Source organism: Buceros rhinoceros, unplaced genomic scaffold, assembly GCF_000710305.1.
Source record: "Buceros rhinoceros silvestris isolate BGI_N320 unplaced genomic scaffold, ASM71030v1 scaffold283, whole genome shotgun sequence".
NCBI lineage: Eukaryota > Metazoa > Chordata > Aves > Bucerotiformes > Bucerotidae > Buceros > Buceros rhinoceros.
Window position 1 is genome coordinate 35,666 of NW_010401584.1, and position 27,605 is coordinate 63,270.

The following is a 27,605-nucleotide window of genomic DNA, read 5'->3' on the forward strand; positions in this document are numbered from 1 at the left end:
TGATGCAGTAAGTGAATGTTATTTTCTCTCTCCCTGCACAGTGAAAGCCTTCAACAGACCACACAGGAACCTTCTGCCATTTCACTCACTGTAAGAGATTACTAGCTACCCAGAAGATGATAATCTGCAAAACCTTACACTCACATCTTGGCTATCGAGCTGTTACCTGATCAGTTACTGAATAGTAACTGATCAGTTACTGAACAGAAAAATTAAGCTTTATATTTTGTTTACAACAAAGCAAAATATTACCTGAAACATTTAAAAAGCTGTGACAGACAAAACCACAACAGGATGAGGGGTGGGAAGGGGAGAGAGAAATTTCAGCTCACTTACTCTAGTTCTGGTAAGATCAAGACACCCCTAAGCTAGGAATATCTTAAATTGTTAAAGACTAACAAGGGTGATGGAATGGGAAGCCTCTTTGCTATCAAGCAAGATTTCAACAGCAGTAATTCCAAACCCGAGACACCTACCTTGTTTTAAACATTAGCACCCAAAATAACCAGTCTTAAAAGGTCACATCTATTTAAAAATAATTTGCTTAACTTTACATTAAAGTTAATTTACTAACCTTAACAAAATTAAATGCAAATGTATACAAATAATTTAAGCAAGCTGTCAAAGTTCATATACACACTGCTAGAGCAATCAAAATATTCAAGGTCAGATGAAATCTTTCTTAACCATGTACCATCCTGTGGGTTCTTCTGTTAAATAAATATTGGACTAAAGTGTTTGGACCATCTCTTTTGCAATTTCTATCCTTCTTAAAAATCAAACCTATAATTTCCTATTTATAATGTGTTTTTCAGGCCATAACAAAGAAGCATACTGTACCTCTGGTGCTGATGGCTGTTGACGATGTGGTTGTGCTGGTTGTTAAGGCTACAGTGGTTGTGACTGTTGCAGTGGTAAGGGAGGGGATGACAGTAGTGGAAAGCAAAGTGTTGAAAACATCTGGTGAGTGGAAAAAAAAATATAAAATAAAATCATATCATGCAAACAAAGGAGAACCATAATAGTGGTTTAATTTGTAAATACAAGTATGTTGAAAATGACTAAATTAAAACATGATTAACATAAATTATTACTGGTACAACAGAGTACCATCAAATTCTTGACATTATATCACTCTCAATTTTTATAGTCAATCTTTGAGCATACGGAATTTAAAATGCTGTTAAAATGACCAAGTTTCTACAGATCTGGAGAGTGACTGTTTATGTGACAAGAATCCATTTCTTCGCTGAGCCATTTTATATGTCTCATAGTAGAAACCATATACGGATGAAACATGCTGTGTCAGAGTGGGAGATGAAAAAAACAACACCATCATGCTAAAATAAACACACACATGTTAACGAGAAATGGCTGTATGTTAAAACATCCACTTTCAGACAGACTCAATGGAAGGAAAAAGGGGAGAAAATGCTACTAACTATAAGAGTTGCTTTTTCCGGAATGCTTTTCTTCTTCCCACACATTTGTTTAAGACACAGTTGTCTGCTAAGATCCAGAGCAGAGTATATTTCAAAATCTTTACCCTAATTAGCAGACACAGTCATCTTTCGGTCATCCTTAAAACTTAAAATTAATTGCTAATACACACATCAGTATTTTTCTAAAACAGCTTAGAATTAAAAATTAGAAATGCTAATAATATTTCTATTGAAACACCTGTGCATACAAGTTAGAAAAAATGCATAGCCCTGATGACAGCATCCTACAAAACCCTTCAGCTTTTGATAAAGTAAGTGCAGGTATGCTAGGCTTAGGAGTGCTGCTGCTTCATTGCTGGGGCACCAATAATGTCTGTTGCAAATTGCTCCAGCACAGAGTAGAACATAACCAGATGTACAGATAGAAAATACTTTGATTACACTGCCAAAAGCAATAAAGAACAGTATCCCTTTGCTTATAAGGTGATTGCAGGTTTTGAAGAACAAACAAACAAAAGCCCTGAAGAGAACTACAGAAAAGCACTTTTGTGAGGACATAAAAAGCATCTTACATTTTTCAGATTATTTATACCACAGGTTTAAAAGGAAAGGACTTGTTTCTCAGTAGTTGACAGTGAGTAACCCATTCCACGCTGATTTCAGGGAAAATATTTCTGAAAGGTGCTATTCAATGCAATAAAAGCATAAAAATCTGACCCACGATCTGTCTTCCCAGAAATGCAACAGGTCTCTGAGTACCATCAATTTTGACTGAAATCAACAGAAGCTGGAGTAGCTCAGACCTTTGCAGTATTGGGCCCTACAGAACACGTTTCAGACACAGACTCCTTGAGTTCAGCATTGCATAATTACTCTCTTAAGACTTCAAATTAACATGCTTACCTTATTTTCATACTGGGTAACAGATTATTTTGCCACTTTGAAAGTCTCCTTGTCGGTTAACATCAATGAGTCACAATTTTCTGTATTGTTTTGGTTTTGATAAACACTAGCACTACTCTAAAATCTATACTTGTGGGATTTTCCACTCTTGAAGCCATCAGAAAATGACATGAGATTCCTCTTTCATCTAGGGCATACCGGTACTTAATCTGTTTCTCACTACAAAATATTTTCAAGCCAGAAGAAACAAAACAGGCTTTAAAAACAACCTGACAGTGTAGCCACATTAATCACCAGGGAAAATGGTAACATCACCTGGAGTGTGAGTACCACAATAATTAAACAGAATTGAGTATAACAAGCATTAGAAATAAATTAACATGTTAAAAAGATATATGTCACATGTACTGATCTATGCAATTGCTTCTCATACAGGGAAACTCCTTCCCTGATAAGTATCTGCTAAAAATGAAATACAACTGAAAAAACCCCACCTAGTTCATAATGAGACCAAAGCCTTGTTTATGAGGAAAGCTTTACAAATCCATCTTCTAATTAGTGTGACTTACAGTTCCATTAATTATCTTTCTTAAATATGCCATTTATTTAAGACTATGCAATGGCAAGTTAACTGCAACTGGCAAATACAGTTATGGTTTTATGACAGTTATGAAAGCGCTTTCAATTCTGCGAATACACTATCTACCTATTTTACCACATAATAGCTTAAATGAGTCACTGGTGATTTTGGAAGTGCGTTGTTTTCTGGTTTCTGTTCTGACTGGAGCATTTCCAACATGATTTCTTAGTTTAAAAGAAAGGCTACCTAGGAAATGGACTAGTTAACAAGAAATAGGATATATCAGTGTTTTAATACAGATGTGATAGAGTCATCCTTTCTCTCAGATGAAGAATAACGAAAACTTGTGCTGAAATTAGTTTCCTGATCAAAGTCACAAACTCTGATGCTAAGCATCAAAATGGCAGCTTGTCAGAAGCCTCAAAGACAAGCATATGTTCCTAAAAGAAGTGAAAATACAAGTACTAGCACTGGCTTTGTTTCTTAGCAGAATAAGGTGAAATTCACCATGCAAATGACTGCAGTTGGTCTTCTTTGCTCACGGCATTACCATTACTTGTTCTCAAAAACAGTACAAGTACAGTACAAGATAGCAACCAGGAATCAGCAGCCTGAAGAGCTCTGCATTGCCCAAGCAATGAAATCTAAGTATGCTCTGGACTCTGGAAATACCTGGTTCATACCTGCATATGTTTGAGGGTCTGCCCAGTAGAATCCCTGCTCTAACGACATGAAGTGTGCAACAGGAACGTTTGTGTAAAGTAACAGAATGGCTCACAGCAATCCAGACAACACATTTTGCAACTCCCAGAACATATCCTACCCTATCCTTTAACTCTATTCCAGACAGCCCAAATCCAGGCATAGATTTGCATTCTGAAAAGTACCTGAGCCCCACATTCCAAAGACTTATGTGCGCAGGACTCCCCAGTCATACCGAGTATGACAGAAAGGCTCCTTATCAGTTATTCCAAGAAGATTTACGGATTGTCATTAAAACTTTCCTTGTCTTTGCCTTGAAGATGCTTTTGTGTAAGAGCATGCACTTCAGAAAAAAGAGAAGTAATATGCCAGTGCTCCTCATTCTCTCATGATGTACTGCAGGTGTAGGAAATAAGTGGGGAGTTTGGGAGTTCCCCAAATCAGACAGTCTGCAAGTATAAACTGATACTCAATAGTACAGGCTTCTGCTGAAGGCATATGTATTGCCACGTTTTAGAGTGTGCTCTTTCATTTGCATGCCAGAAAAGGGAATTGCCCTTTGACCTGTTTCTAGTACTGTAGGACTTCTTGGTCATTGTTTTTTACTTCAGGGCACACCTATTTTATACTACAGGTGAGGCAGATGTTATGCTATCCAGCGCTCCCTGTTGGCAGCTGCTCAGAAATACGCTATCAAAGGGACTACAAACATTTGCCCTCTTGAGCTTCCTGTCAAGAAGGATCTTAACAGAATGGATGTGCAGATTTCTGCCGAAGAAACCTGAGCTGGAGTGAACCTTAATTCCATTTTCTGGCCTTGCAATTTCTGAATTTAATTGTACACAACCTTCAGCTGAAAACAATTTTTTGTTTATAACTTATGCCTCTAAATACCAAGGATCATTATGACCAAAAGACTTTGTTGAGTGGAACTTTTTAATTCAAGTAGCCATGCCTAAATCAACGCACTGGATAGCTATGTCAATAATACTAAGGTATTAATCCTTAGCTTCCTGTGAAGCAGAAAATAGCTATATTTTGCAGATGGGAAACCAAAGAAGATAGAAAAACCATGCTCAGAGATCTAGAAGTCAAGCAATAATTGTCACTATTAATTTTGAAACCTCACTCCTAAAATGAAGGTTTATTGACAGACAGATATTCAGTCAAAAATTCAATAAAGTATTTAAGTCGGTATTCACGTCATCACCTTGCTACCTCTAAAATGCAAATAATTCACAGAGAACTAACTGTTTTCATAAAAGTTGGTGGAAATAGAAAAGGGGTTAGGCTTCATGTCAAGGAGACTGACTCCACACTCAACTCTTATTCATGAATGTTCCCACAGGTTATACAGGTAAGACCCGAATTGGATTGTCAGTGAAAGAGACAGGTTCCTAATCTCTCTCTAGCAGCAGAGGGGGGTTTGAGCTGAGCTGAAAATACTCAGCTAAGGACTTTCTTTTCATTGTCACAGTTCAGCAGATGCAGAGAAAAGCATGGGCAAGGTTTTAGAAAGGTGTTCTTCATGGCCACTACTGTCTGTTAACATGCCACCAAGCTACATGAGCACTAGCAAGGTGAAGGCAGACAGCAGGTAATCTGAGTGGACAGTGGAAAAAGGAGGAGCACGCAATGCTTGGCTTGGTCTAGTGCCTGGTCTTTAGCAGAGGCATAGATGTAGTCTGTTTAGGAATGGCGGAATAGTGTTGTACAAGATTGGTCCAAAACACTGTCAAGCCTTGGCTGATCAAAACTCCCTTTTTGCTTCTGCTTTCTCGAATTGACACCACATTCTTCTTACTAAGTCAGAAGACATTCATCCATTTAAGTGCAGTGTGCCTGGACAATTTACTCTCACCGCCAATTTGGCCCTAAGCATTTTTACTCTCCATTTACAAAGAAATGAGAAATGGTTCTGTTTGGTTTAGCAGGCTTATGTGAAAGATAGATCTGACCTATTGAAAATACTTGACTTGTTTGGCAAAAACACTACCGATATTCTGAAATGACTGAGCACAATTCAGACAACAATAGCTGCAGCTGATAAAAATGTAAAGGCTTTTGTTTCAAGCTTGACAAAGGCTGACAGAAAAATTAAAGGACAAAGGGATAATGATGGATGGCCCTCGCTGTATTTTGACTGAGAATGAAAGAAATTTTAAGTGGTAAACTGAACTGAGTGATGACTTACCTGGGAAACAATCTTACTACTCTGTGCAAAATTTAATCAGTCTGTGGTATGTAGTACTAAATAATTCAGCAAGATTTTAAATTCAAAGGGAGCTGCATTTAGCCTTGCTCCAAGAAAACAGGGTTGAACAAAAGGATCATTCAGCTTGAATATCATGTACCAGTAGCCCCTTAGCACTTTGACTGAATGATCATGAAGGCTCACAGACATGAGGTCAAGGGGTCCTTTTTACTAATTGATTCAGATTTACAAAACTCTAAAATGGCAATTATGTGCTTGAAATTTTTGCTAGCAAATCAGATGATATTTTAAAATATCCAAACTCTTTTAATAAAAGTTCCACATAGATCTAGATCCCTAGTTAAAACCATCAGACTTCTGGTGGATGAGTTCATCATGTGAGGCATAGAGTTGGGCTAAAATGGTTAGGCAGCTTGGAAAGAAAAGAAATTCACTTAGTCCCATGATTTTAAGACATTGGCTTGTAGATGATATTAAATGTTAGAAGATGTGCGACAACTCATAGTCTGGTTGCACAGTCAGGACAGAGGGGAAAAAATCAAGTGTTAGGAGGTACCAAGATTTCAATTTCACTGACTTTTGTACCTAACTTAGCAAGTGGAAAGAACAGAAGTTCTCTCTTCCCATAGAAATTTTAATAGTTTGGTGTTTGGTTTTTTTTTTTCTCCCTATTTCAAAAGCATAGGTTTAAATAGCAAATAAAGAAGGATGAAGTATTATGAATTACAGCAAAAAAATACAATGTCTTTTTCTGTTTTCAAAGAGCCAAGTAAAAAAAAAAAAGGTAACCCTGGTCCAAATTCTATCCTTAGAAAGTTAAGAATATAACTCAAAAGAACAAAGCCCATTTCAGTGTTTGTTCTCAGTATTGGCAGTATGGGGTCATCCAAAATCACCTAAAAGTTCACCTTTTAAAATGAGGACCTGATATCACACCATGGCACATTTTACCACACCTGCTCTGACCAGAATTGTTTATGACAAAATAAAAAATGTGATGAATGTGAGAAAACAATAGTAGCAAGTTATTTCTAAGTATGCCATCTCATTTGACATTGAAATATGAAGAATAAGTTAACTGCCCTTAATTGTCTTGAAAAAACTTCTCTATTGAATAGCTCATTTATTTTGTGTGCCAGAGCAACAGCAGGACTCAAAAAGGCTACAGGTGTGTGATTTTCTACCAGAAAGCCAGGTCAGACTGAGGACAGGTCTGAGAGCTGTGGCTCTCAGGCAGGTGACAATGAAGAAGCAATGCGACAGAAGTGCCTTATTGTGCTAGGGAGGACATCGTAAGGGAGGATGAGTTCTTGGGGCAGAAAGCAGTGACCAGTTCTGTGAGCAGGTGTGGGTGCCCAGGCTCAGGCCAGCTCTTATGCAGTGTTGTGAAGCCCTGGGTCAGGCAGCTGGGAGGGATGTTTAGATAAAGCCCACTGCTACCACCTTCCATGGGGCCTCTAGCAAGCACAGCATGCTGAGTGGAGGCAGCCCCCACCCTTCCACTTGAAATTCTCCCCTTGCACAGAACAGAATTTGAGATTTAGTGGGTACTGGGTCTACGTGATTTATAATGCTCATGAGAACTTGCTAAAATTCAAATAGTAGCAGTAAACATGCAAAAAAAGGCATTTTTCTTTATTTTTTTTTGGAGGGGGGTGGGGAGGCACTAGAAAAAAATTACCTTTTTCCACAGCACAGAGGTTGCCTGGAGACTAGAGTAGTCTCTTGTACACACTGTTGGTGGAGTTGCACACAGGGACCACAGGAAACCTGAATCACGCATTTCACAGGGAAGTATCTAACATGAACATTTAAGTATTGCACTAGTGGCTGATAACTTTCCAAATGCAGAGTTTGACCTCTGAAGCGCTCAGTGCTTACTTTAGGGATCATTTTGCTCCCCTCTCCACTCCACTGAATTTGTGATCAGCAAAAGCACTCTAGCTGAAGCTCCCTTGAAACCAAAAGAGAAGTTTGCAATGAAGGCCCCGAGATGCTGGAACACGCTCCCATTTAATTGTCCATCAGACTCATTGTTTGGTACCAGTCTGGCCATTCTTGCTCTCAGTGAAATAGAAGAATAAAAGGTGACATAATGTAGTATCTCACAATACATTTACCTATTGCTGTTCAGTTTTGGTGGGGCAGATTATATGAATTGTAACATTTGTAATGTAAAAAATTAATAGGTTGTAATGCATTATTTCTTCATTTCTAATTGTGCTGAAAACCAGGTGATAGACAGAGAACACAAAAGATTAAATTTGATAAGATAATAACTTGACCTGATGATATTAAAGATTATCTTAGTACAACAAATATCTAAATTCTCAAGTAGGCAAATTCTTTAATACTGAAGAACCTGTTTTCAGGTTCTCCAAGTCTTACTTTATTAATGATTATTAGCACAAGATGTACCTCTAACAACAAATCAAAACAACTATTCAACAGAAAGATGGTTCCATGTTCCGGAGTTCATATATGAATACAATACGTACTTCAGATTGCTCCAAAAGTATACTGTAAGACCTATGTTTTTAAAACCGTTAACATGTTTTGCGAGTAGTCAAAAAAACAGTCCTTTCCCATTTAATAGTAGTAATATTAATAAGGCTTGTTATTTTAAGGGAGTCATTCAATCTTATATAAAATCCCCTCTTTCCAATTAGTTACAAATACTGCACTGAACAAATCACTGAAGCTTACACAAGTTGCCTTTAGCAAATTAAGTAAAATTTGCACAGCATGCAATAGGCTAAGATAAAGAATTTCGTAATTCAACATTTTAAATAAAAAGGTGAAGTCTGAAAGTATTGTTTGAGAGTGCAACCTCAGACGAAGTAGCTTGACTCATAGACATCTATACATGCCTTGATTTTGTTCACAACTCTACATTTACAAATGCATATGCAGTAAAAGAACGGATCCCCACCTTGAGGTTTTGTAAGATCAGTATTTAGACAGTACAGACAAATTGCTAGGGAAAAGGAGGTAGTAGTGTTCCCATTTCACAGCTGAGGAAATGAACACAGAAGAATTAAGTGGAATGTCTTATATGCCACAGACTCCTGAGCCTGACGGGGGAGTTCAGAACAGCTCCCGAGTTCCCTCTTAATCCTCTACTAAAAAAACCCAAACCAATTGGAAACACAAAAGGAAACAAAACCTCAAAAAGTTGTATTTAAAAAAGCAGTTGTCCTTATACATGCAGTGCCAATTTCACCGCATTCAAGACAAAATGTTATGACAAAAGCCACAAAACATCTTGTAAGAATAAAGCCAGCACGGTTTGCCCCAGAAGTGCAGCATTCTATCTTTATTAATACGGTGTTCTAGGCACAGTGCCACTGCCTAAAAATCACATTAAGGCTGTGATGTTCATTTTTATTATTTTTAAGTAAACAGACAAGCCATATTTCCTTATTTCTCCAAGCCATAAAATAGGAGTATTCAAAATTAAATGAAATAAAGTACCGGCAGCTGGCCCTTGAAAATCTATAAGGCAAAGCTAATGTACAATACAAATTCAGACACTGGCAGCCTTGAACAAAGATGACAGCTTTCTCAGAGTGACACTTGACTCTTTCTGTGCAAAAAAATTCAAAAAGCTCAGCTCAGGAAGAATGAAGAGGCCGAGGAGGATTTTCTAAATTTTCCATATAAAGGAGACAAGTGTTGAAACCAAATGGAGGTAAACAGACTGAGGATTTCTACTTTATTATGGAAATTCAGAACAAATCATTGAAATTGCTCACGCAACTCAAAACTCACTGCAAGAATTTTAAGGTTAGTAAGAAGAGGTAACAGAGAATGTGATTTATTTTAAATTACTTTATTTCAAAATAGAATCAAAGGGGTCCAACACTAATCTGAAATGCTTTATCACAGTGGGATAGGTGGATCCCATCAAAAATCACCTTGGTCAAGTTAATGATGTCTCTGCAACATAAAACATAGTTCATTACATTTCTTTGCACTGCCTTTGACTAATACACTCAGTTCTCACATTCTTACTGCCACAGTACATTACCTGAGAAAGCAAGGCTCTATCTTCCTAGCTGTCAATCTTTTATGGTCTGTCTTTTTTTTTTGCTCAGAAGAGTTCTATACATGCACTTGAATTCCCCTCATGACTCTGGCTTTGTATATCACACTACTGTGAATGGTGGGATACATGCCATACAGTCAAGGCTTAATTTTATTAAAACTATCCAGCTTCCTTTCAGGGAGGCAGACATTTGGTACCTTAACTACTAAGCCATCAAATATGACAGTTCACCGATGGAGCATCACAGTATTTGCTGTAAAGAATGCTCAGCTGTATCTGCTAATTTATTTTAAACAAAATGATATACAAAGCAGTGCGAAGAGATTTCAGTTCCTGCTTGTGAATGATGAAAGCCATCGAGAGCTCTCCTCAATCAAGCAGCAAACTAGCACTTCAACATGTCAGCCTCCTTCAACTCCTCCCTGCTTCCTACCAATCAAGGATTAGGAAACTGCAGAAAATATATAACACAGAAATAACAGAGGGGAAAAACAAATCCACTAGTGCTATGACCCGCAGCCATATCTAAAGAATAAACCACTTCACCTACTTCTACAGTTTTACCCTGCCAAACACATTTTCCTGTCCTTCTTCCTCTTCTTTGGTTCATTTTTTTTCTTTACTTGCCATGAGGATTAATATGGGCAGTTTCAGCCAAGCAAAAGCGATTCTTTTCTTCAGGGGAGTATCTAGGGGGGTAAACAAGCTGTGTGGATACCAGTGAAGGAAAAGCAAAGCAAATATGTATAAAAAATTGAAAACTTTAATTCTTCTGTCTTCAGGCCTTCTGACAAAAGAAAAGTAATCTTGGCTGAAAACTGATTGGACCACTCTTCTCACAAATGAGACGTCATCTTACACCATAACATGAATGTCATCAGTCATAGCAGATATCTGGAGACCTGCTAACAAGCACCTATGGAGAAAGTTTCTTCAAAAGGGGTTACAGCTTGCTTAGTCCTAGTGAGGGAACTACAGCCTTGTGAAAGAAGGCAGGGATTGTGGGAGATCCCCATATGCTGTTGGCTGTTCCAAACAACTTTATCAGCTTTGGTATATCCATAATCATACTTACTCTCAACGATTTTTGTGGTCTTTTTTTGTCTCCCTGCAACTTCTGAGTGGCTTTGAGATATACCCTTATTGTCCTCCTGGCTAGTTTTTGCTGTCTCTTCCCCTTTTCATGGGTGTCATACAGAAAGATTGATGCAATGAGCTTTCCTGAAAGCTGTCAAAACAGTTCTGAATCCTTGAAACAAAGTCAAAGCGATTGACAGTAAGGCATAGCAAGACAGAGGAAGATCCAATGATGAAAGGCCACGACATGATTCAGCAATAAAAAATGTGACTTTAATTACAAAGCAAAGAATTTTGTTATATTTTGTCAAGAATTCAAGCAGTAAGAGCTAGAAAGATTAATTTGTGATTGCAGCTTAGAGGTCTCTCTTTTGGGGGGGAGGGGCTAAAGATGTTTTGGGTCCCACTGCAATCTTAGATTGAAGGATGTTATGAAGATTTTTAAATTTAGTTCAGGGAAACTTCAAATTTTTGTCAGCTTGATCTGTTTTTTAGCTGGAAGAATACTGAAGAGAAGGTGGGAAAGAACCTTATTCATTGCAAGTAAAATACTAATAAAATACTATAAGAAATATTTTATTGAATGTTTTTTCCTTTATACAGTATACAAAGAGAGGCTAAGAGAAACTTCAGAAAAAGTTCACAAGTCATTAATCATTAAAATTGCAAACACCAAAAATAGAATAATCGGAACTAATAATTATTAACATCAAATTATGGATGTTAGAAATACTAATGCTTTGAGATGAGCAAATTTCTATGTGTCTACTTCCCCCTAAACCTCTATGCTCATCCTCATGTGTGATCAGCGACCTGACAGAACTTACCAAGATTGTCTAAGAAAGATGTGTAATTTTTATAGAAGCTTTCACTACACCTTTCAGACTCAGGATGCTGTTTGCACTCACCCCAAAGCATTTATATCTATCTCTGCTCAGAACCAACGATTTGTGCTACCTTCCCAAGGTTTGTAGTCTCAGTGAGAACAAAACATGGTACTGATGTATCACCCGGCTAGCATCACCAGTTGACATTTTAAGCAATATCACTACAATAGCCTATCATTTACCTTTCTTGAACTGAGCGAAAAACTTAACAACCTATTCTCAAAAAATGGTAAGTTATAGAAGCACCGCATGAGAAAGACAGGGACAGGACACCCTTGTCTGCATTTCATGGAGCACCTAATGGTGTAGGAAAGATTTTCATTTAGAAAATTACTAAATTTCTTTAATAATTTCTTTATGGTTTGAGTTTTGTGAATAATAAATGATCTAGATGGAAACAGCAGATCATTAGCAACTGTTAGACTACAACTTTGTCGTTAGTCTCAAGTGAAATTATTCTGTTAACAGTTCTATTTTCTCCCTGAAGATTGCATATGATGTTCATAAACATGGTAATTTTACATTCTGACCACTCAAACAAAAAAGCTAAATGGAAGCAAAGTTCAAGAATGTTAGAGGCATAAGCAATAGCAAGGCTTGAAGTCCTGAAAAATTAGAGAGCAAGCTGTGCTACTACAGCAAATCAGTGATAATAAATGCAACAGCACTACTTTAGAGATACATGTCACCTAAGATCAGTTAAAATAGTTCTTCTGAAAAGACCAATGGCAATATATCTAATATATCTAGTTCAAGAAGTACCTTACTGTAGATGCTCTACCACATTCAAACATCCAAAATATTAACTTTAAGCAATTAATGTGTATGGAACTAACACGCAATCTTTTCAAAAGTCACATAGGGAATCAAAATCAAGAACTATCACATTAGACAATTGTATATGTACATGGAAAATAAAATATTTTCAAGTTTTATGTATTATTAAAACATTACCCCAAACTATGGGCTTTTATAACAGGTACAAGATCACTTTATTTCAAAAGGTACCTTTAATCAAAACCAGTATTTTGATGTAAAAATGTAGAAGTGTCAAACAGGTTCCCCAGATATGTTACTAAGGTTTAGAATGTTATTGTTTTGGCCTCTCCAAAATAATTTTGAGCTTATCTTAAAAAAAAAAAAAAAATTGTATCTTAGTTTTCTAAGGTCACCATAAATGGAGAAATATTTCACACAGGTCAGCTGTAGACCCCACCATTCAAGTATTTTATCAACAAAAAGCAATTTGAAAGTAGCTTCCCTGTGAATGTTCAGGGATAATAGCTGGACAATTCATCCATAAAATTAAGCCAACAGTTCCACAATAAGTTTCTTGACAGACTTCTCATACCTGAAAATGTCAGCTAAACATTATTCTTCCTTAGTCCAATAATAAAAGCTATATTACACAATGATTTCTTAATTCATCTCATTGTACAGCATTCATCTGTATTGTACTTTAAGATTTGGGTCACCTCTTCCAGCATAATGGAGAGACCTCTGGAGAAGTTAACTTTAGTATTTTATCAATGATTTAATATCTTAATGTCACTCTAGAGTGTTGATGCACATGCATTGCAGAATAACATATGAATTAAATTCTCTGTATGTTTATAATGCTACCTTTAACAAAGGGTTGTAACGAGCTACTTTCCTGGGCCTGCCACAGCGCAACCTCTCTTCTCCACACCTCAGCTTTTACAAGAAAACCATCCAGCTAGTGTGGATTTCAGAAGATATGAAAATGGAAAAAAAAAAATTCCTGAATAAGTTACTAGACCTCTGCTTGTTTGCTTGTTTTTGTTTGTGTTTGTGTGTAAGCATGCATGTACAGCAGGGAAGGGGAAGAGAGAAGAAGGAAAACAAAAAGATGGTTTGGAGGAAAGGAAGGCTTTTCAGAAGGAGAAAGCCTTCAAGAGCATTCTTTTACTTATTTTTCAGCTGAAAGCTTGCACTCCTCTGTCTGTGAGTTCTCTTCTGTACGTTTTAAATGTCATTTTTACTTTTTATAAGATGAGAATAGGATAGGCTTTTCATCTCTGTTTTAAGGACTCAAAGCAGAGATATGTATATAAAAAAATCCTAAAACTATAAAGTGTAGATATTTACACAGACAGAATATCAAATTAAATCCTAAGCAGACTTCCAAGCCTTATATTCCTGATATGCCTTGATTGCTGAAAGGGCAAGGATTTTTTTTTTTAGTAAAAACATCTTCTATTATAGCTGTACATGTTATTGTTCCATTACACCATGGATCTGCTCAAGTCTCTTTTGGCGAAGCCCAAGCTTTGTTCACTTAAAGGGTAGGATTTTCCAATAGGCAAATAAAGTCTTTTCTCTGAGATACGTCTGTAAAACTGTTTCAACTCAGGAACCATAAAGGAGGAAACTTTAGAAATTGTCCAGCTACCTCAATAATTAGTGTCTTAACAGCAAAATAGAGGGCAACCAGATTACTACGGGTGCTCCACATGTTTGCTGCTTCCTTTGCTTGCCCACCTCCCACCACCCTTTCAGTTCACTGAAATGAATATTTTTAATATGTTTTTGATATATGTTTATGAGGATAGGTGTCCAAAAACAGTGCACAAGATATATCAGAGGCCTGCAGTGAAAATATTTGCCAACCAGATCTACTGACTAACTCATAAGCTCAGTTTTCAAAGAAAACATAAAAATCTCACCTCCTCAGTATTTTCTCAAATTGCTGTTCTACTCAGGTTTTACTTTCGTAGAGCAAGAGATGTGCACAAATGACTTAGAGAAATAAAGGAAGGAGAGGGGCTCCTATGAGAACATTGCAAGAGAAGTGAAACGTTATAAAAATGTGGTGGGCAAATGAATACACAAAGATAAAGGTAATGGAGTTTGCTTCATTGCGTTTTGGATTCCACGGTTTCTACTAATTTAAAAAGAAACTTGTGTAGAAGTAGATGTGCATGGTGCTGGAATTATGGGTGGTCACAGAGGGTTAACCTCTATAAACGTATTTGGATGCAGGAGTTAATAGACGAAGGTGTCTGGTGCAAGTTTGGCAGAGTGTTGTTCCAGTTATGGAAAACAGTCAATCACAGAGATTTACTACTAGAAAAAGGTGAAAAAGAGACCGTGAAAGAAGGAGAGAGGATACAAGGGACAGGAACCCAGGACATGCAGAGTCTAACATCATAATTTGTATGAAATTGAGAGCAAGGTGGAAATATTCAAGAATCTGTTGAAGTGAAGCAGCATGAAAATAAAAGTAATTTTAACTGCATACTTACAGCACAAACAGCGAAAGAGGCCAAATAGATTGGAAAGTTGGGAAGTGAAGAGATCAAACAGCAGGCTTAAATAAACGAAAGAGAATAGGTTTCCCTCAAAGCACATAATTCAATTTAGAAACTTGCCACAGGTTATTGTTAAAGTTAAGATGATAAATGTTTTGAAATGGGACTGGACAAGCAGGTGGAAGATAAATACATTATTATCCGAAGGAAAGGTGCAGTGAGACCTGGGGTCTCACACATTGTAGGAAATCTTCTGTTTGAAAATACACTTCAAAATATTAATTAGGATGGAGCTCAGTCTTTCAGTTGCCTTTATTTGCAAAGAATAGCTTGCCCCCACCTCCCTCGGAAAAAAAAAAAAAAAATTGAGAGGCTGAAGTCAAGGGAATATGGTATGCCACTTTTTATTCTCCAGATACTGAGTTGCTCACTCAATCTCTTTTTACTGTATATATAATTGTGCAGTAAGAACTGCCTTGACCATCCACAGCTGCTGATTCATGTTAATTTCCATATTGGTTTGATAGATAATTGATACACGACACATTATAGCTCTGAATATTTCAATTAATTGAATGAATGTCTTTAGATTGGCAAATCAGGATATTTCACCAAGGTCCTTCATTTCAAATATGTCTGCAAATTATCAAATGCTGCTGTTTCCGTTAAGAAGATTTTCCAATGATGTGGACTTCTGTCACTCACTCAACGTGATGTTGAACTAAGTCTTTAGCAGTGACATCCAGAAGTTATGAGCTGTGGCTACACAGATAACAGCTGTGTCTTCAGTTTGATTATGATGGACCACCTCCCTTCTCAACTACAGCTAAATCAATGCAGTTAGCAGCTAAGCTTTGCAAATAGAATCTATGTTTTTGGGTTGAGTATCATGAGTTTGACAGTTACCTCTGTTTACTGATGATTAATGACGAGTATGTGGACAAAGGTAAACGAAAATTCTTAATAAATTGGAAGAGAGTGAAAATTGCCTGGGACCCATTACCAAAGGAAGTGTGTAATATATCTAGCCAGAATGTGCTCTTCTAAAGCACTAACCTTGCCAATTAGAACACAGACATGACAACAGCTACAGGCATTAGAGCTTGTGCCTCTGTTACTCTCTGCATGAGACAAATGTTTGAGAAAACTACGTCTTGCATTTGTACTGCTGCCTATAAACTCTGTGTGCCCACCTTCCTGATTCAGTAAGTGTTTTCTTGACATTTATTATTAATAATAAAAGTTGAGAAAAATGGAAGTAGCAGCTGTATTGATTTAGCAAAGCAGCATCATCATACTTAATAGTCCACGCCTTTTACCTGATTCAAATATATGCAATTTCCTGAAACTTGATTTCTTTAATTATACTACAAATCTAAAAAGACTTTTTATGTTATCAGATACTACTTACACTAGACAGATTGCCTTTCATCTGCTTAGAGCAATATTTATTTTCAGTGCCATCATTTAACATCAAAACAATATTACCTCATCATCATTTACAGTGGAAAAATTATTACTTTTCTGTATAATTTTGTGTCTAATTTGGTCCAGTTAAACGCATGAGACACTCTTTACCTGGTTTTTATAATTAATATGTGAAAATACTTTGCTTAATTTTAATCTCTAATGATGACGAACTATATGTTCCATTTTTAGGCAAGCTTCTCTCTATGCTAAAGCTGTCTAAATCTCCTCTGAGTTAGGAAGATAACTTCAGAAATTGAGAGAATTAGTAGACTGAGTCCCACTGAGAGGGGGATTTCGTAAAGGAAAAAAGGAATAGAAGCCAGATGAAACTTTCATAACCTTAATAAAGAGAAAGACAGAAAACTTGTTCAAGAGAAAAAAAGAAAAAATGTAGAGAAAATTAAAGTATGGATAAGAAAAGCCATGAATCAAATTACACTCCCCTGCCTCTACAGAGGATACCTTCCATTGATGTCCTCTGCCTTCTCACACAAACTTGCCTAGAAAAACTGAATTAGCCATAGTATCTCTCTAAACTTGGGCACATGATTACCATTCTTTCTCTCCATCACTGCAACTTCTTTGGGCTTGAGAGTTTCCTAGAAAAATTATTAGTTGTTTAACAACTGTGAAGCTGGACGTCCAGAAGCTCCATTAAGGCAGTGGCTACTAGCATTCAGGGCACTTATGCCTTACTCCTTATAGACCTGGTAGGTCACTTTTTCTAGACCTTAATTCCCTGACCTGCAATATAAAAGTATCTCTTGAGAAGAGATTCTATCCTAATGCAGATTCCTTCCCTCTCCTCTTCCACATCTTTGTAAGCGTACCTCCCTTTATGTCAAATCTGGCATGTACTCATATTAGAAACCTAATACTCAAGGTAAGAAGGCATACTTAGATGATAAAACAGCTCTTACAAATGAGTGGATCAAAAAAAATTACATCATCACATTAGGCACAGGGAAAGGGTTGAGAAATTAAAGGATGGTCCCAAATACATTCAGAAAGATATTGGAAGAAATACATTCTGTATTAAATGGAAGAATGCATCTCAGAAAATGATAAAAACTAGGTTTGCTAGCTCCCAAAGAGAGAGAGGAAACTGTATAATTTTGGGAGGATTATGTTTCACTAGAGACATTTGTGAATGTAATGAGCCAAAGAAGGGGTAAGACACTGCTTAAATTGATCTATGCAACTGATTGTGCTACACTTGATAAAATAATCGTGTCACTTCTGTGCTTAAAATGAACTTAGCAACTCTGAAATGCAGTAAGTCGTTAAGCACTAAACATCACAACATACTCTGTCACACCACTCTCATTGTTTCAGAAACCTTGGAACCATCTGACATTTACCTTCTCTAGTTCTAACACTGGAACTGCAGAAATGCAATTAGGAAAACTCCGGTACTCATAACAGAAAAGGTCAGCAATGTGCAAGCTAAATCTGATAACATGCCTAATGTGCTGCCAAACATAACAGAATGCCTTCCTGATAATGAATGATATTACAGACTGCCATGAAGCTGTTGCAAGATAATCAGATCAACAGAGGGCATGCTACTATGCAAAAGACACATAGGAGACTGCGAAATATTCTTTGATAGAGACACATTGCAAAGTTACCACTGATGGAAAAAACTACCTTTATAAAAGGCCAAGTTTTCAGAAATAATCACATAAATAAACCGAGCAAAACCCAAAAACAATAAAAGTTTCAACTTTTTGGTAAGCACAGAAGCCACTACCTCAACAAAGGCAGCTCACTTTGTGCCTGCAGACACCAACCAGTCAGTACACCACCACATCTGGGATGTAAAAGACATCTTTTCTTTGTCTTTTCTTGTAGTAATCAATGTAAGTAGAGGTTAGAGGGTTTAGTTTTTCTGTTTGTCTTTAATACAGAAATACTCACGCAGCAGTACAAGCTCTGTGTTCCTCATGCAAAGACCTCCTCCTTACTTGTGCCACTAATCCTACATAAACTAATAGCGAACTTTAAGAAAAATGAATCTACAAGGTTCTTTTGATAAACAACATTTCATCAGCAATGCCAAAAAATAGCTCATTACTGAAAGCCAAAAGTAGCACTTATTAGAAGTTTTCTGCCAATTACCTAAAGGCAGGTTATACCTTTAGTGAAAAAAGGTTTTGAGACCTTCCAAACACCAAAGAAATATATATTCGTTATACCTAAATTCATCATGAGCAAATAAAATCTATATAGTTTGCATACATGTGTACAGCCTACAATTCCTATTAGATTACTTCATTTTATTTTGTCATAAGAATTTGCATTTTTACAAAAACTAGACAGAAAAAAATGTACCGTCATGAACTACAGTTCAGCTTTTGCCTCTATATTCACTTAGGTTGAAATTCAAATTACAGATCTTGTAATCTTCCAGGAATTATTACACACATATCTGTCATAAGAAAACATTATGTTTTGAGATTGTTAGATCCATATTGCAAAGCTGTATTAAAGGCAAAAGCTAACTTTGTATTATAGTTTCTCCTATACTTGAGTTATATCAATCTATTTCACGATCGGTGTAAAAGCTAGCTATTCCTTCCATGTGACATATTGTTGCCTAATTAAGGAAAACAAATCAACTGTAATTTAATGTCAATATTCCTATTTTTTGATTTTATTAGAAGAAGTATAATGAATTTAGGTCATGACATATTTTGAGGATTTACTGTAGCAATAAGCCAAATGATGATTAGTTAACTTACACAAGCTGAATTTTCTCAGTAGCAGGCTATAACTTGTGTGAAGAAAAGTATCTGATGTTCCGCCTTTTGTGGTCTATAAAAACTAAACAAAACCCCTCAAGTATCCATCTGTCTGGTATTTCCATATTTCCCGTCATATATTCTTTTGCACCCAGTTTTATCAGAACAGGGTGTGACTGAGGCGAGTGTTTATAAAACAGTACTAATAAACTGCAAAACATTTTTACAGGTGCTTACTTCACAAGAAGTTCACAACCTAAGTTAATATACTTCATTTAAACTGTATGAAGAGAGGCATGCCTTTAAAAGGGAGTAAACACGCTCCCCACAACTAGATGATAGAATCAATCAAAGTGCAACTGTACTTCCAGCTTTTTCTTGCTATTCTTTCTGTAATGATTGTATTTTCTTGAAATGCTACATATACATAACATGCACCAAAAAACTAACGAGAACACACTCACCATGTACTATCAGGACATATTCTGTGCTGTTTCGTCCAATAGGATTTTTTGCTTCACATCGGTATGTGCCATTGTCTGTCTTGTTTAGGAAACTGATGCTTAGGACCCTGCCATTGACCACCATTCTCTCTGGATCTGGTAGTTCTCCACCGTCCTTTGTCCACAATACTGGTTCTGGCCTGTTGGATCCAAAGCAGTGCAATTTAATCAGAGACATGAAGCACGTATATGCAACGCATATAGCAGAAACAGCAGCAGCAGAAACAGCAGCATCAGAAACTTATGAGTAGTAACCTGCCATCAAAAAAATGATCACTTGAGTTATTTGATACAATGAACTGTTACTATTACAACCATCCTGGATGGGAACTACTGAAGAAAGTGAAAGAACAAGCAGAGACACGAAGAAAATCAAAAAAGTAAACAGAATGATAGCGGAACAAGCCAAGATCTTTCCTAAATTAAAAAATAGTTCTTGCAAGGTTTCAGGCCGCACAGTTTGGCAAGACACTTGGCAAGCTAAGTGAAAACAGCTTTCTGTATATGTGATGAGCAATATGGTCCTGTGTGGCTGACAGGCATCAGAAGTCATGCAAGCAGGCTGAGGTAGATGTAAGTGGTTTGTAAATGGATTCTAAAATTATTTAGGCCATTCACATTCACAAGTGCACTTCATGCGCTGAGTGTTTTTCCTGAACCAGGCATATCAGTCTCAAAGTAGCACATCTTACATACAATCTAAATTTGTTTCTCTTGCTGCATTGTGTCACAGCCCATCCCTTTTCCCACCCTTTCTGCATCCTTCTCTCAAATAATTGCTTGTTACGCATGTTATCACAAGCAATGTAAGATTTGACTTAAAATTCTGGATTTCCTTCTTTTGTGAAACTTTTCCTCTTGTGCCTCATGAACTCACATCAAACGGGCCAAAGGCAAGGCACTGACAGAGATAACCCCTAAGGCAAGTTAAGGGCACTGCAGAGAAGGGAACTGACTGTCTTGCAGATTCACATACACTTTTCCACTGGCAAGTGATAAGTAACTCTTTCCGAGAGATTCTCAAAAAGCACCACAGTTCATGAAATCTGCCTAACAGACAGCAGGATGTATTTATTACTGGTATGCAGTCTTTACTCAGACATTACAAGACCTACTTTCAAATTTATATAAGAGAAATCACCAGCAAGACAGGTCCGTGACTGGGAATGAAAAGCTGAATCCTGACTATCTCACAAGCAGACAGATCATCTCAGGTCATTAGATATTAGTCACTAAAGCAAGATATATACAGCCTGGGGGTTCGCTGCTACATTACTTGTATCTGGTAGCTTTGTACGCTGTAACTCAAATATCAACCCCTTTCTTTTGGATGCATTACATAAGTAATTTCACTCAGAAGCAGTCCTAGATTTACACATTTATTTGGCAGGAGAATGCTACATGATATTTTCCTATTGAAGTATGCATTAGTATGACTAAGTAATAAAACAAAATATAAAATGCTGTTATAATGTCAGCAGATGCCAAATTAGTTGCTAGTCTTACTCAAAAAATACTTATTTTCAGTAACGTAAGTGGAGGTTCAAATCTTATTAAATATAATAATTGCTAAGAATAAGAATTAAATCTAAATATTTAAGAAGAGACATTTTGACAAAATGCGGCATCATGCGCAGAAGACTAGTCCTAATGCTAGCAATGACATGATCTTCTTTAAGTTAGCCAAGACATGTATATGGAACGAATTTTTCTGAAATGCACTTACTACTTTATAATTTATGTTACTTTTGAAGTGAAAATACTATAAATTAGCTTTCTCTTGAAAGATAACAGAGATTTAAACACATTTTAGTAATATTTGGATGATACTTTGTTAAATTATTGTTGAACTTGTTACCTAGACAGGCTATTCTCTGAAGTTATGATATTTTTTGAGAAAATCATATACTCAGGGAATAAGACTAAGATAACTTTAAACCAAGATTTAAGAACTGTCAGTGTAATGGGCCTTATTTATACTTTACTGTAAGCATGCCTTAACTCTCTTCCTAAGTGCATTTTCGGGAACTGGTCTCTAAATACCACATGACATACCGTATATACACTTCTTTCTGCTTAATGTGAGCTGGGAATCTAGATGTCCATGCTGTTGCACAAACACTGCCGTGGAGAGTTCACAAAGTTAAGGCACGATTTGCTTTGATACGTTAAGGTGGATTTGTTCAGTTTTCTAGCAAACTCCTCATTGTTCCGCATTTACCAGCTTATTGTGGATCTGCAATCCCAGGAGTGGAAACTCCAAAATGCCTCTGCTACAATGTGCACCATTACCATCATAAATGGCATCTTAAAGCAACTTCTGTGCAGTGGTAATTTATGGAACTTAGGTTTTAAATTGAAATTAGATGGCATATCCTAGGGGAAAGCCCACAGGATAACAAATACGCATGAAATGTAGCCTTAGATATAAATTATTCAGGGAGCTTTGTCACACTGCAATATACCAACTCTAGTCTTACACAGTGCTGAGCCGTGTTTGCAAAATGATGGTGGCAGAAAAATCACAGCTTAGAGAGAGGGAGATCTACATACTACGGTTGTTGAGGAAGCTGCTAACTACAGTTAATATTAAGACATGCTGTGCTGGCTTAGTGGCAGCAGCAGAGCAATTCCTGGGCAGGTGGCCCACGGTCAACATATCGTGGTGGCTGGGCCCAGCTCTCACTCCATCTCACTGCTCTCAGGGAAGATGGTGCCTAAAGCAGCAATTCTGTCACAGCCACAAATTTAAATTTTGCCTGCACTACTAGAAACATTTGAGACACTCTAGTCTAAACAAATCCTTAGTTAGGGAGAAGTGAGCTAAGAGCATGAGACATGCTCATGCACCAGGCCAGCATGTTGCTGTGGTCAGTGAGAAGGACAGCAGCTGTTTAAGGAAAGAATGCGAGTGGGGGCATTTTCTGCAGCCCATTGCCCCCTTATTTTGTCAGCAGCCACAATCATTCCATCTGGGATGTTGGAGGGCACATGTCTTGTCCCTTTTAGTATCTACTTAGTATTTAGATCTATGGCCTATGAATGTCTCATATCTTTTTGAATCTGCTTACAGTGTCTGTCAACCCAGCCTCCTGTGGCAATGAATACTGGAAGTTCCCTACCTGCTGTGCAAAAGCATATTTACTGTTACTTGACTTAACACTGATCTCCTAGCAGTGGCGATGAATATTGCAGGATATGGTAAGTGAGCTTCTGCATATTATAACCTTGCTATAACTTATGATAGCCTTGTACTTAGAAGGCATCTCTCTCTCTCTCTCTTTCTTTGCTTGTTTGAATTTGCTATCTTCTGAGATTATTGGCAGGGGAAAAAAAAAAATCATAAGAAAAAAGAAAGGGGAAAGGAACCGTAAACTTAGAGCACATTGGCTATTCCTTGATAATTGCTTTAGTGCCTTCATTTTCCAAAGAACAAATGCAGCTGAAATACTGACGGAGAATCTTTCCTTCCGTGACACAAGGCATAGAGAAATGTGAATTCTCCTTAGTTTAGCTTATTGAAACATGTTCATGGGTACAGATCCAGGCAGACATTCCTTCTCTTACTCAACATTTTGAAAGGGTTCTGGCTCAGTTGGAGGATATTTAGGTTTGACATTCTAAAACACCTGGTAAATAGGTACACTCCTAATATTGCACATTTTTGTCCCTTGCATACAACTCCAGTACTGCAGAATTTCAGCTTTTCTTCACGTACTAAAGTTATCATAATGCTATCTATTACTGTGTGCACTGAAACAAACAGGGGACCCCTGTGCCTCGTATTTATGCTCACTTCAAATTGAATCACACTTACCAGTTTAATCCGCATTTTTCTCAGACAATCCTGAAAACTTCTTGGAGCACTACAGCTATAAAGTCAGAAAGAGCACTGTGGCCACTAATGCAATTACACGTTACTACCTTCACACATTCTATGGCACAAACAAGCTCACTGATCTGCACTGTCCTTACAGGAGCATACAGCCTGCTCGTACTAATGAAGTCACCCAAAGAATAAATATGTCCTCCCTTTCTTCCCATCTTGGATGAGCATTGTTTTTCTGTATCCCTGGTTTAATCCTTCCCATGTGGATGAGGTTAAGTGAAAATGAGCTGTGCTAACCCTTCATTGGGTTCACGGAAGTAGCAGAGCTGAAGTACCAAGATGCTGTTTTCTTCCCCAAAACACAGCTCTGCTTCTGGCTTACCTATTCTAATTTACTCCCAGTGTGATGCCTTTTAAAACAAAAACAAACAAATTAAGCATGCTGTACTGAAGAAATTCTTTCAAAGACACAGCTCACCTGTGACAGCCTGTCCTATTTCTTTGGCTAGTATGTATTTCTTTTACTGATCTGGCTTTGCATGCAGCTGCTCACAGTGGCACTACCAGAAATGGACTAAACTGACAGAAGCCAGAGATACTAATCAAATGCATACTAAAAATCTTTAATTATGACCAATGCCTTCTCTGCCAGCACTCCAAAATAAATTTGAACTCTATACCCTCCCTGAAGAATTGCTAAATGGGATTAAATTTTGATATAATTTATGTTCAATCCTAGTAGAAAATGCCCAGAAGCTTTCAGTAAGTGAATTGCAAAAGCGAACTTTTTTTTGGTATAAATAAATGATTTTGTTAACTATCTTCATGTTAGCCTCAAAACTTGATATAAAAATCAACAGAATTTGATATTCTTTCACAGCCAAACTGAAATGGGACTGCAACGTGGTATCATGTTCCAGGATGATTCAAGTTTTATACTGTGGAACAGTTGTTTTCTTGCAAGTAATTTAATGAAGAATTTGTAAATAAAGAAAAATTATTTTCTAATCCTGAGGCTAAGGAAACTTTTCTTCCAAAATAACTCAGAAAGAAAGCTAAGGGCAAACTGGAATGTATTGGGGAAAAAAAAAAGAATGTTTTAAAAAACACAGTCAGATTTGATTAGGAAAAAACACCTAGGCACAGACTTACCTCTTCATCGAGTATTTATGTAACATGAAAGTCAACAGTTAGTATTTAAATCCACATTAATATTTGTTATAAAAATTCAAAATTACACTGGAGTATTTTAAGACAAGTTTATTAATTTTCCATCCTTTTCTCCATCCTTAACCAAAGGACTGTAATGTTTCAGTGCTTTTCTGTAATCCTCTTTTCTAATAATATCTTAATACCTAACCATTAGATTCAGGTTAACTTAGCCTCCATTTAAAAATGATACATAGATCTCTTGTATCACCTCTTCTCTCTGAACAAGGTGAATTTGAGCAATGCAATGCAATGAAGGTTCTTGGCTTTATTAAGTTTTGTAACAGTTTTCTGATTTTTGCGTACAGAAAAGATTGACAAAGTGTTCTTTGCTGAGACCTTAGTTAAAAACACTCAATAATTTGCTGGCCCACAACACTATCACAGGACAACCTTTTAATTTCCATAAGATCAAGCTCAAAAAAACTCCCAAACCCAAAGGAACCACAAAAAATACTCAGACTCACTGAGGATATTATCATCCATCTGGGTATCTAAGCATCCTGACAAAATTTTGTAGCCAGTATGGGTAAAAATAAGAAAGATCGAAGAAGGATTTGTGGAACACTAACAAGACAAGTAAATCCATTATTTTGAGTGTAGCCCTCTTGCTCTTCAAACAGGGGCACGCTTGTATTCTCTGAAGTCCATAAAAACATAATCTAGTGGATATGCTCAAATATGGAAATGGTATCATCATATTTATCAGAACATTTTTTGCTGAAATCCTAGTGCAATGTTAAAAGTAATCCAAGGGAACAGTTGCTTTATTGATTTGAAACTTGTAGTTTCTCTGTTTTGAGACTCTGGATTTTTAGCTTTGTCAGTTAATCATCCAGTTGAAAGTTTAAATCCTGAGGGAACCTTTTGTTTACGTAATGTCTCAGTCTGATGAGTCATATTGGAATCAGCTGGTTTGGGAGCATTTCATCTATTGAAAACATCAGTATCCACAGTCACTAGACTTTCACAAAAGGCTTGGACAGGTGGTTTTATTTTATGAGATAAGAACTCTGTGATTTCATAGTTCAGCAAAGCTTGAATAACCTTCAGGGGTAAAAGTGTAATTTTTCATATTAATTTTCCCCCCTATCTACCCGCTAATCTTAACTTGCAACTAATTTTAAGATTCCTTTCAGGTGAGTTAATATCCACCTTTGCCTGTAACAACCTGAATGTTCTCTTTCTGCCAGAGTTCTCTTTCCTTCTGTATCTCCCTCTCATCAGGCTAATAACTCATTTCCCTTTATCCTTCAGTGTCTTTAAAGTCTTGGATGTCCTTTGACCTAAGGCTTTCAGCCCTTAGCGCAACACACCATAACACATGCTGCTGGTCCATTATAATGCTAACTTCTTTGAAACTATTTACCTGTAGCTTTTCCCCTTGCCTTCTGTGCATTCTGGTGCCCTCCCCACCCCCTTTAAATGTTTCCTCTATGTTAGTCATTTTCAAGAAGGCAAGACAGTATCAAACAAATACCCTGAAAAATGCATAATCCATCCATATGTATGTATATATGAAGTTTCTTACCAAATTCCAGTATTGTTCACAATCTTCCTAAAGAAGTATAGAAAAATCTGATGTGAATAACATTTTGGAGACTGACTTTCTCATAGTCATGAAAGAGATCAACAAGAGAACTTACTTACATGAGATAGGAAGATACCTTATCAGTGAATTGCATCAGAAATATCCCTCGTATTCTATCATGGTAAGCACTGTGGAGGCTAGAGATGGACAAAAAGGTTGTCTCAAAAAACCCCAACTTTGTGAGGGAGATGCCATAGTGATGTAGTCCAGAAATTCATTTAAATAAACTTGAAATCTGTTGGCAGATGCAGGGGAGTCACTAAAGTTGTTAATGAAGTACTATCCTCCCTCAGGTAAGTTTAATGTGAGAGGAGAAAGAGGACACCAAATTGGTGTGCTCAGTGCTGTGAGTGATCCGCTGTCTTCCCATGATCCACATTTGAAGTGAAAAAAATAGTTCTGAGAATTATAATTCATTATCAATAGTCACTCTCTGTGTGTTGGAGAAGCAGTGTTTTTTCAGGGTTAGTTTGGTTGTGCCAGCACTGCCAGCCCTTCAGGGAAGGAAATGCAAAATCAGAGATGTGCAATATGGCTCATGGGTCAACGTCAGAAAAAGCTTCATTGTGGTATTGTGCAATGCATCAAAACTGATGTCAAGTCAGCAGATTTTCTCAATAGTGGAATACATAGGAACCCATCATTGTAATACACAATAATCCAGTTACTTATTTAAGTGATTTCTTATGCCTCCAATACCCGAGCATGCAAACACCCAACTCAGAATAAATGCAGAGAGACATGAAGTCAAACTCTGCACAGTTGGTTGCTAACGCCATTTATTGCCCCAAGTACCTCTAATAACTCAGAGTCAGGAAAGCACCTGCCTAAAGTAAGTGTAACTTCTTTAAAACTGTTCTTTTTATAAAGATTTCTAAGAAAATACTATAATCATTCAGGTTGCATGGTTTATTTTGCCAGTTTCAGCAGTGCTACATCCAATGCCATTCATCTTTTTTATCTGAACATCTTATCCGTCTCCTCTATCAGAACGAATCTCCTGTTTGTCTTAAGAGTTATTAAACTCATTTTCTAGTGAAATTGCCAGTGCATGCCATAAAAAACTCATGTTAATCTCTTACAAATGTCACCTGTCTTTAAAGAATGCAGATGAGCTGTTTTCCTTCACATTT

The 27,605-nt window shown here is 37.0% G+C and overlaps 1 protein-coding gene across 1 annotated transcript in view; it reads right to left on the bottom strand.

Annotated features, from left to right (window-relative positions):
- Positions 1 to 840: 840 nt before the first annotated feature.
- CADM2 (cell adhesion molecule 2) overlaps positions 841 to 27,605 on the bottom strand; it is a gene marked incomplete at its 3' end in the record, with an annotated part of 79,422 nt that continues 52,657 nt past the window's right edge. The window contains exons 4-5 of the mRNA XM_010132304.1: positions 19,805 to 19,983; positions 841 to 960 (exon numbers count right to left, since the gene is read on the bottom strand). Of these exons, the coding sequence (XP_010130606.1) occupies positions 841 to 960; positions 19,805 to 19,983 (299 nt within the window). The remainder of the gene's footprint in view (positions 961 to 19,804; positions 19,984 to 27,605) is intronic.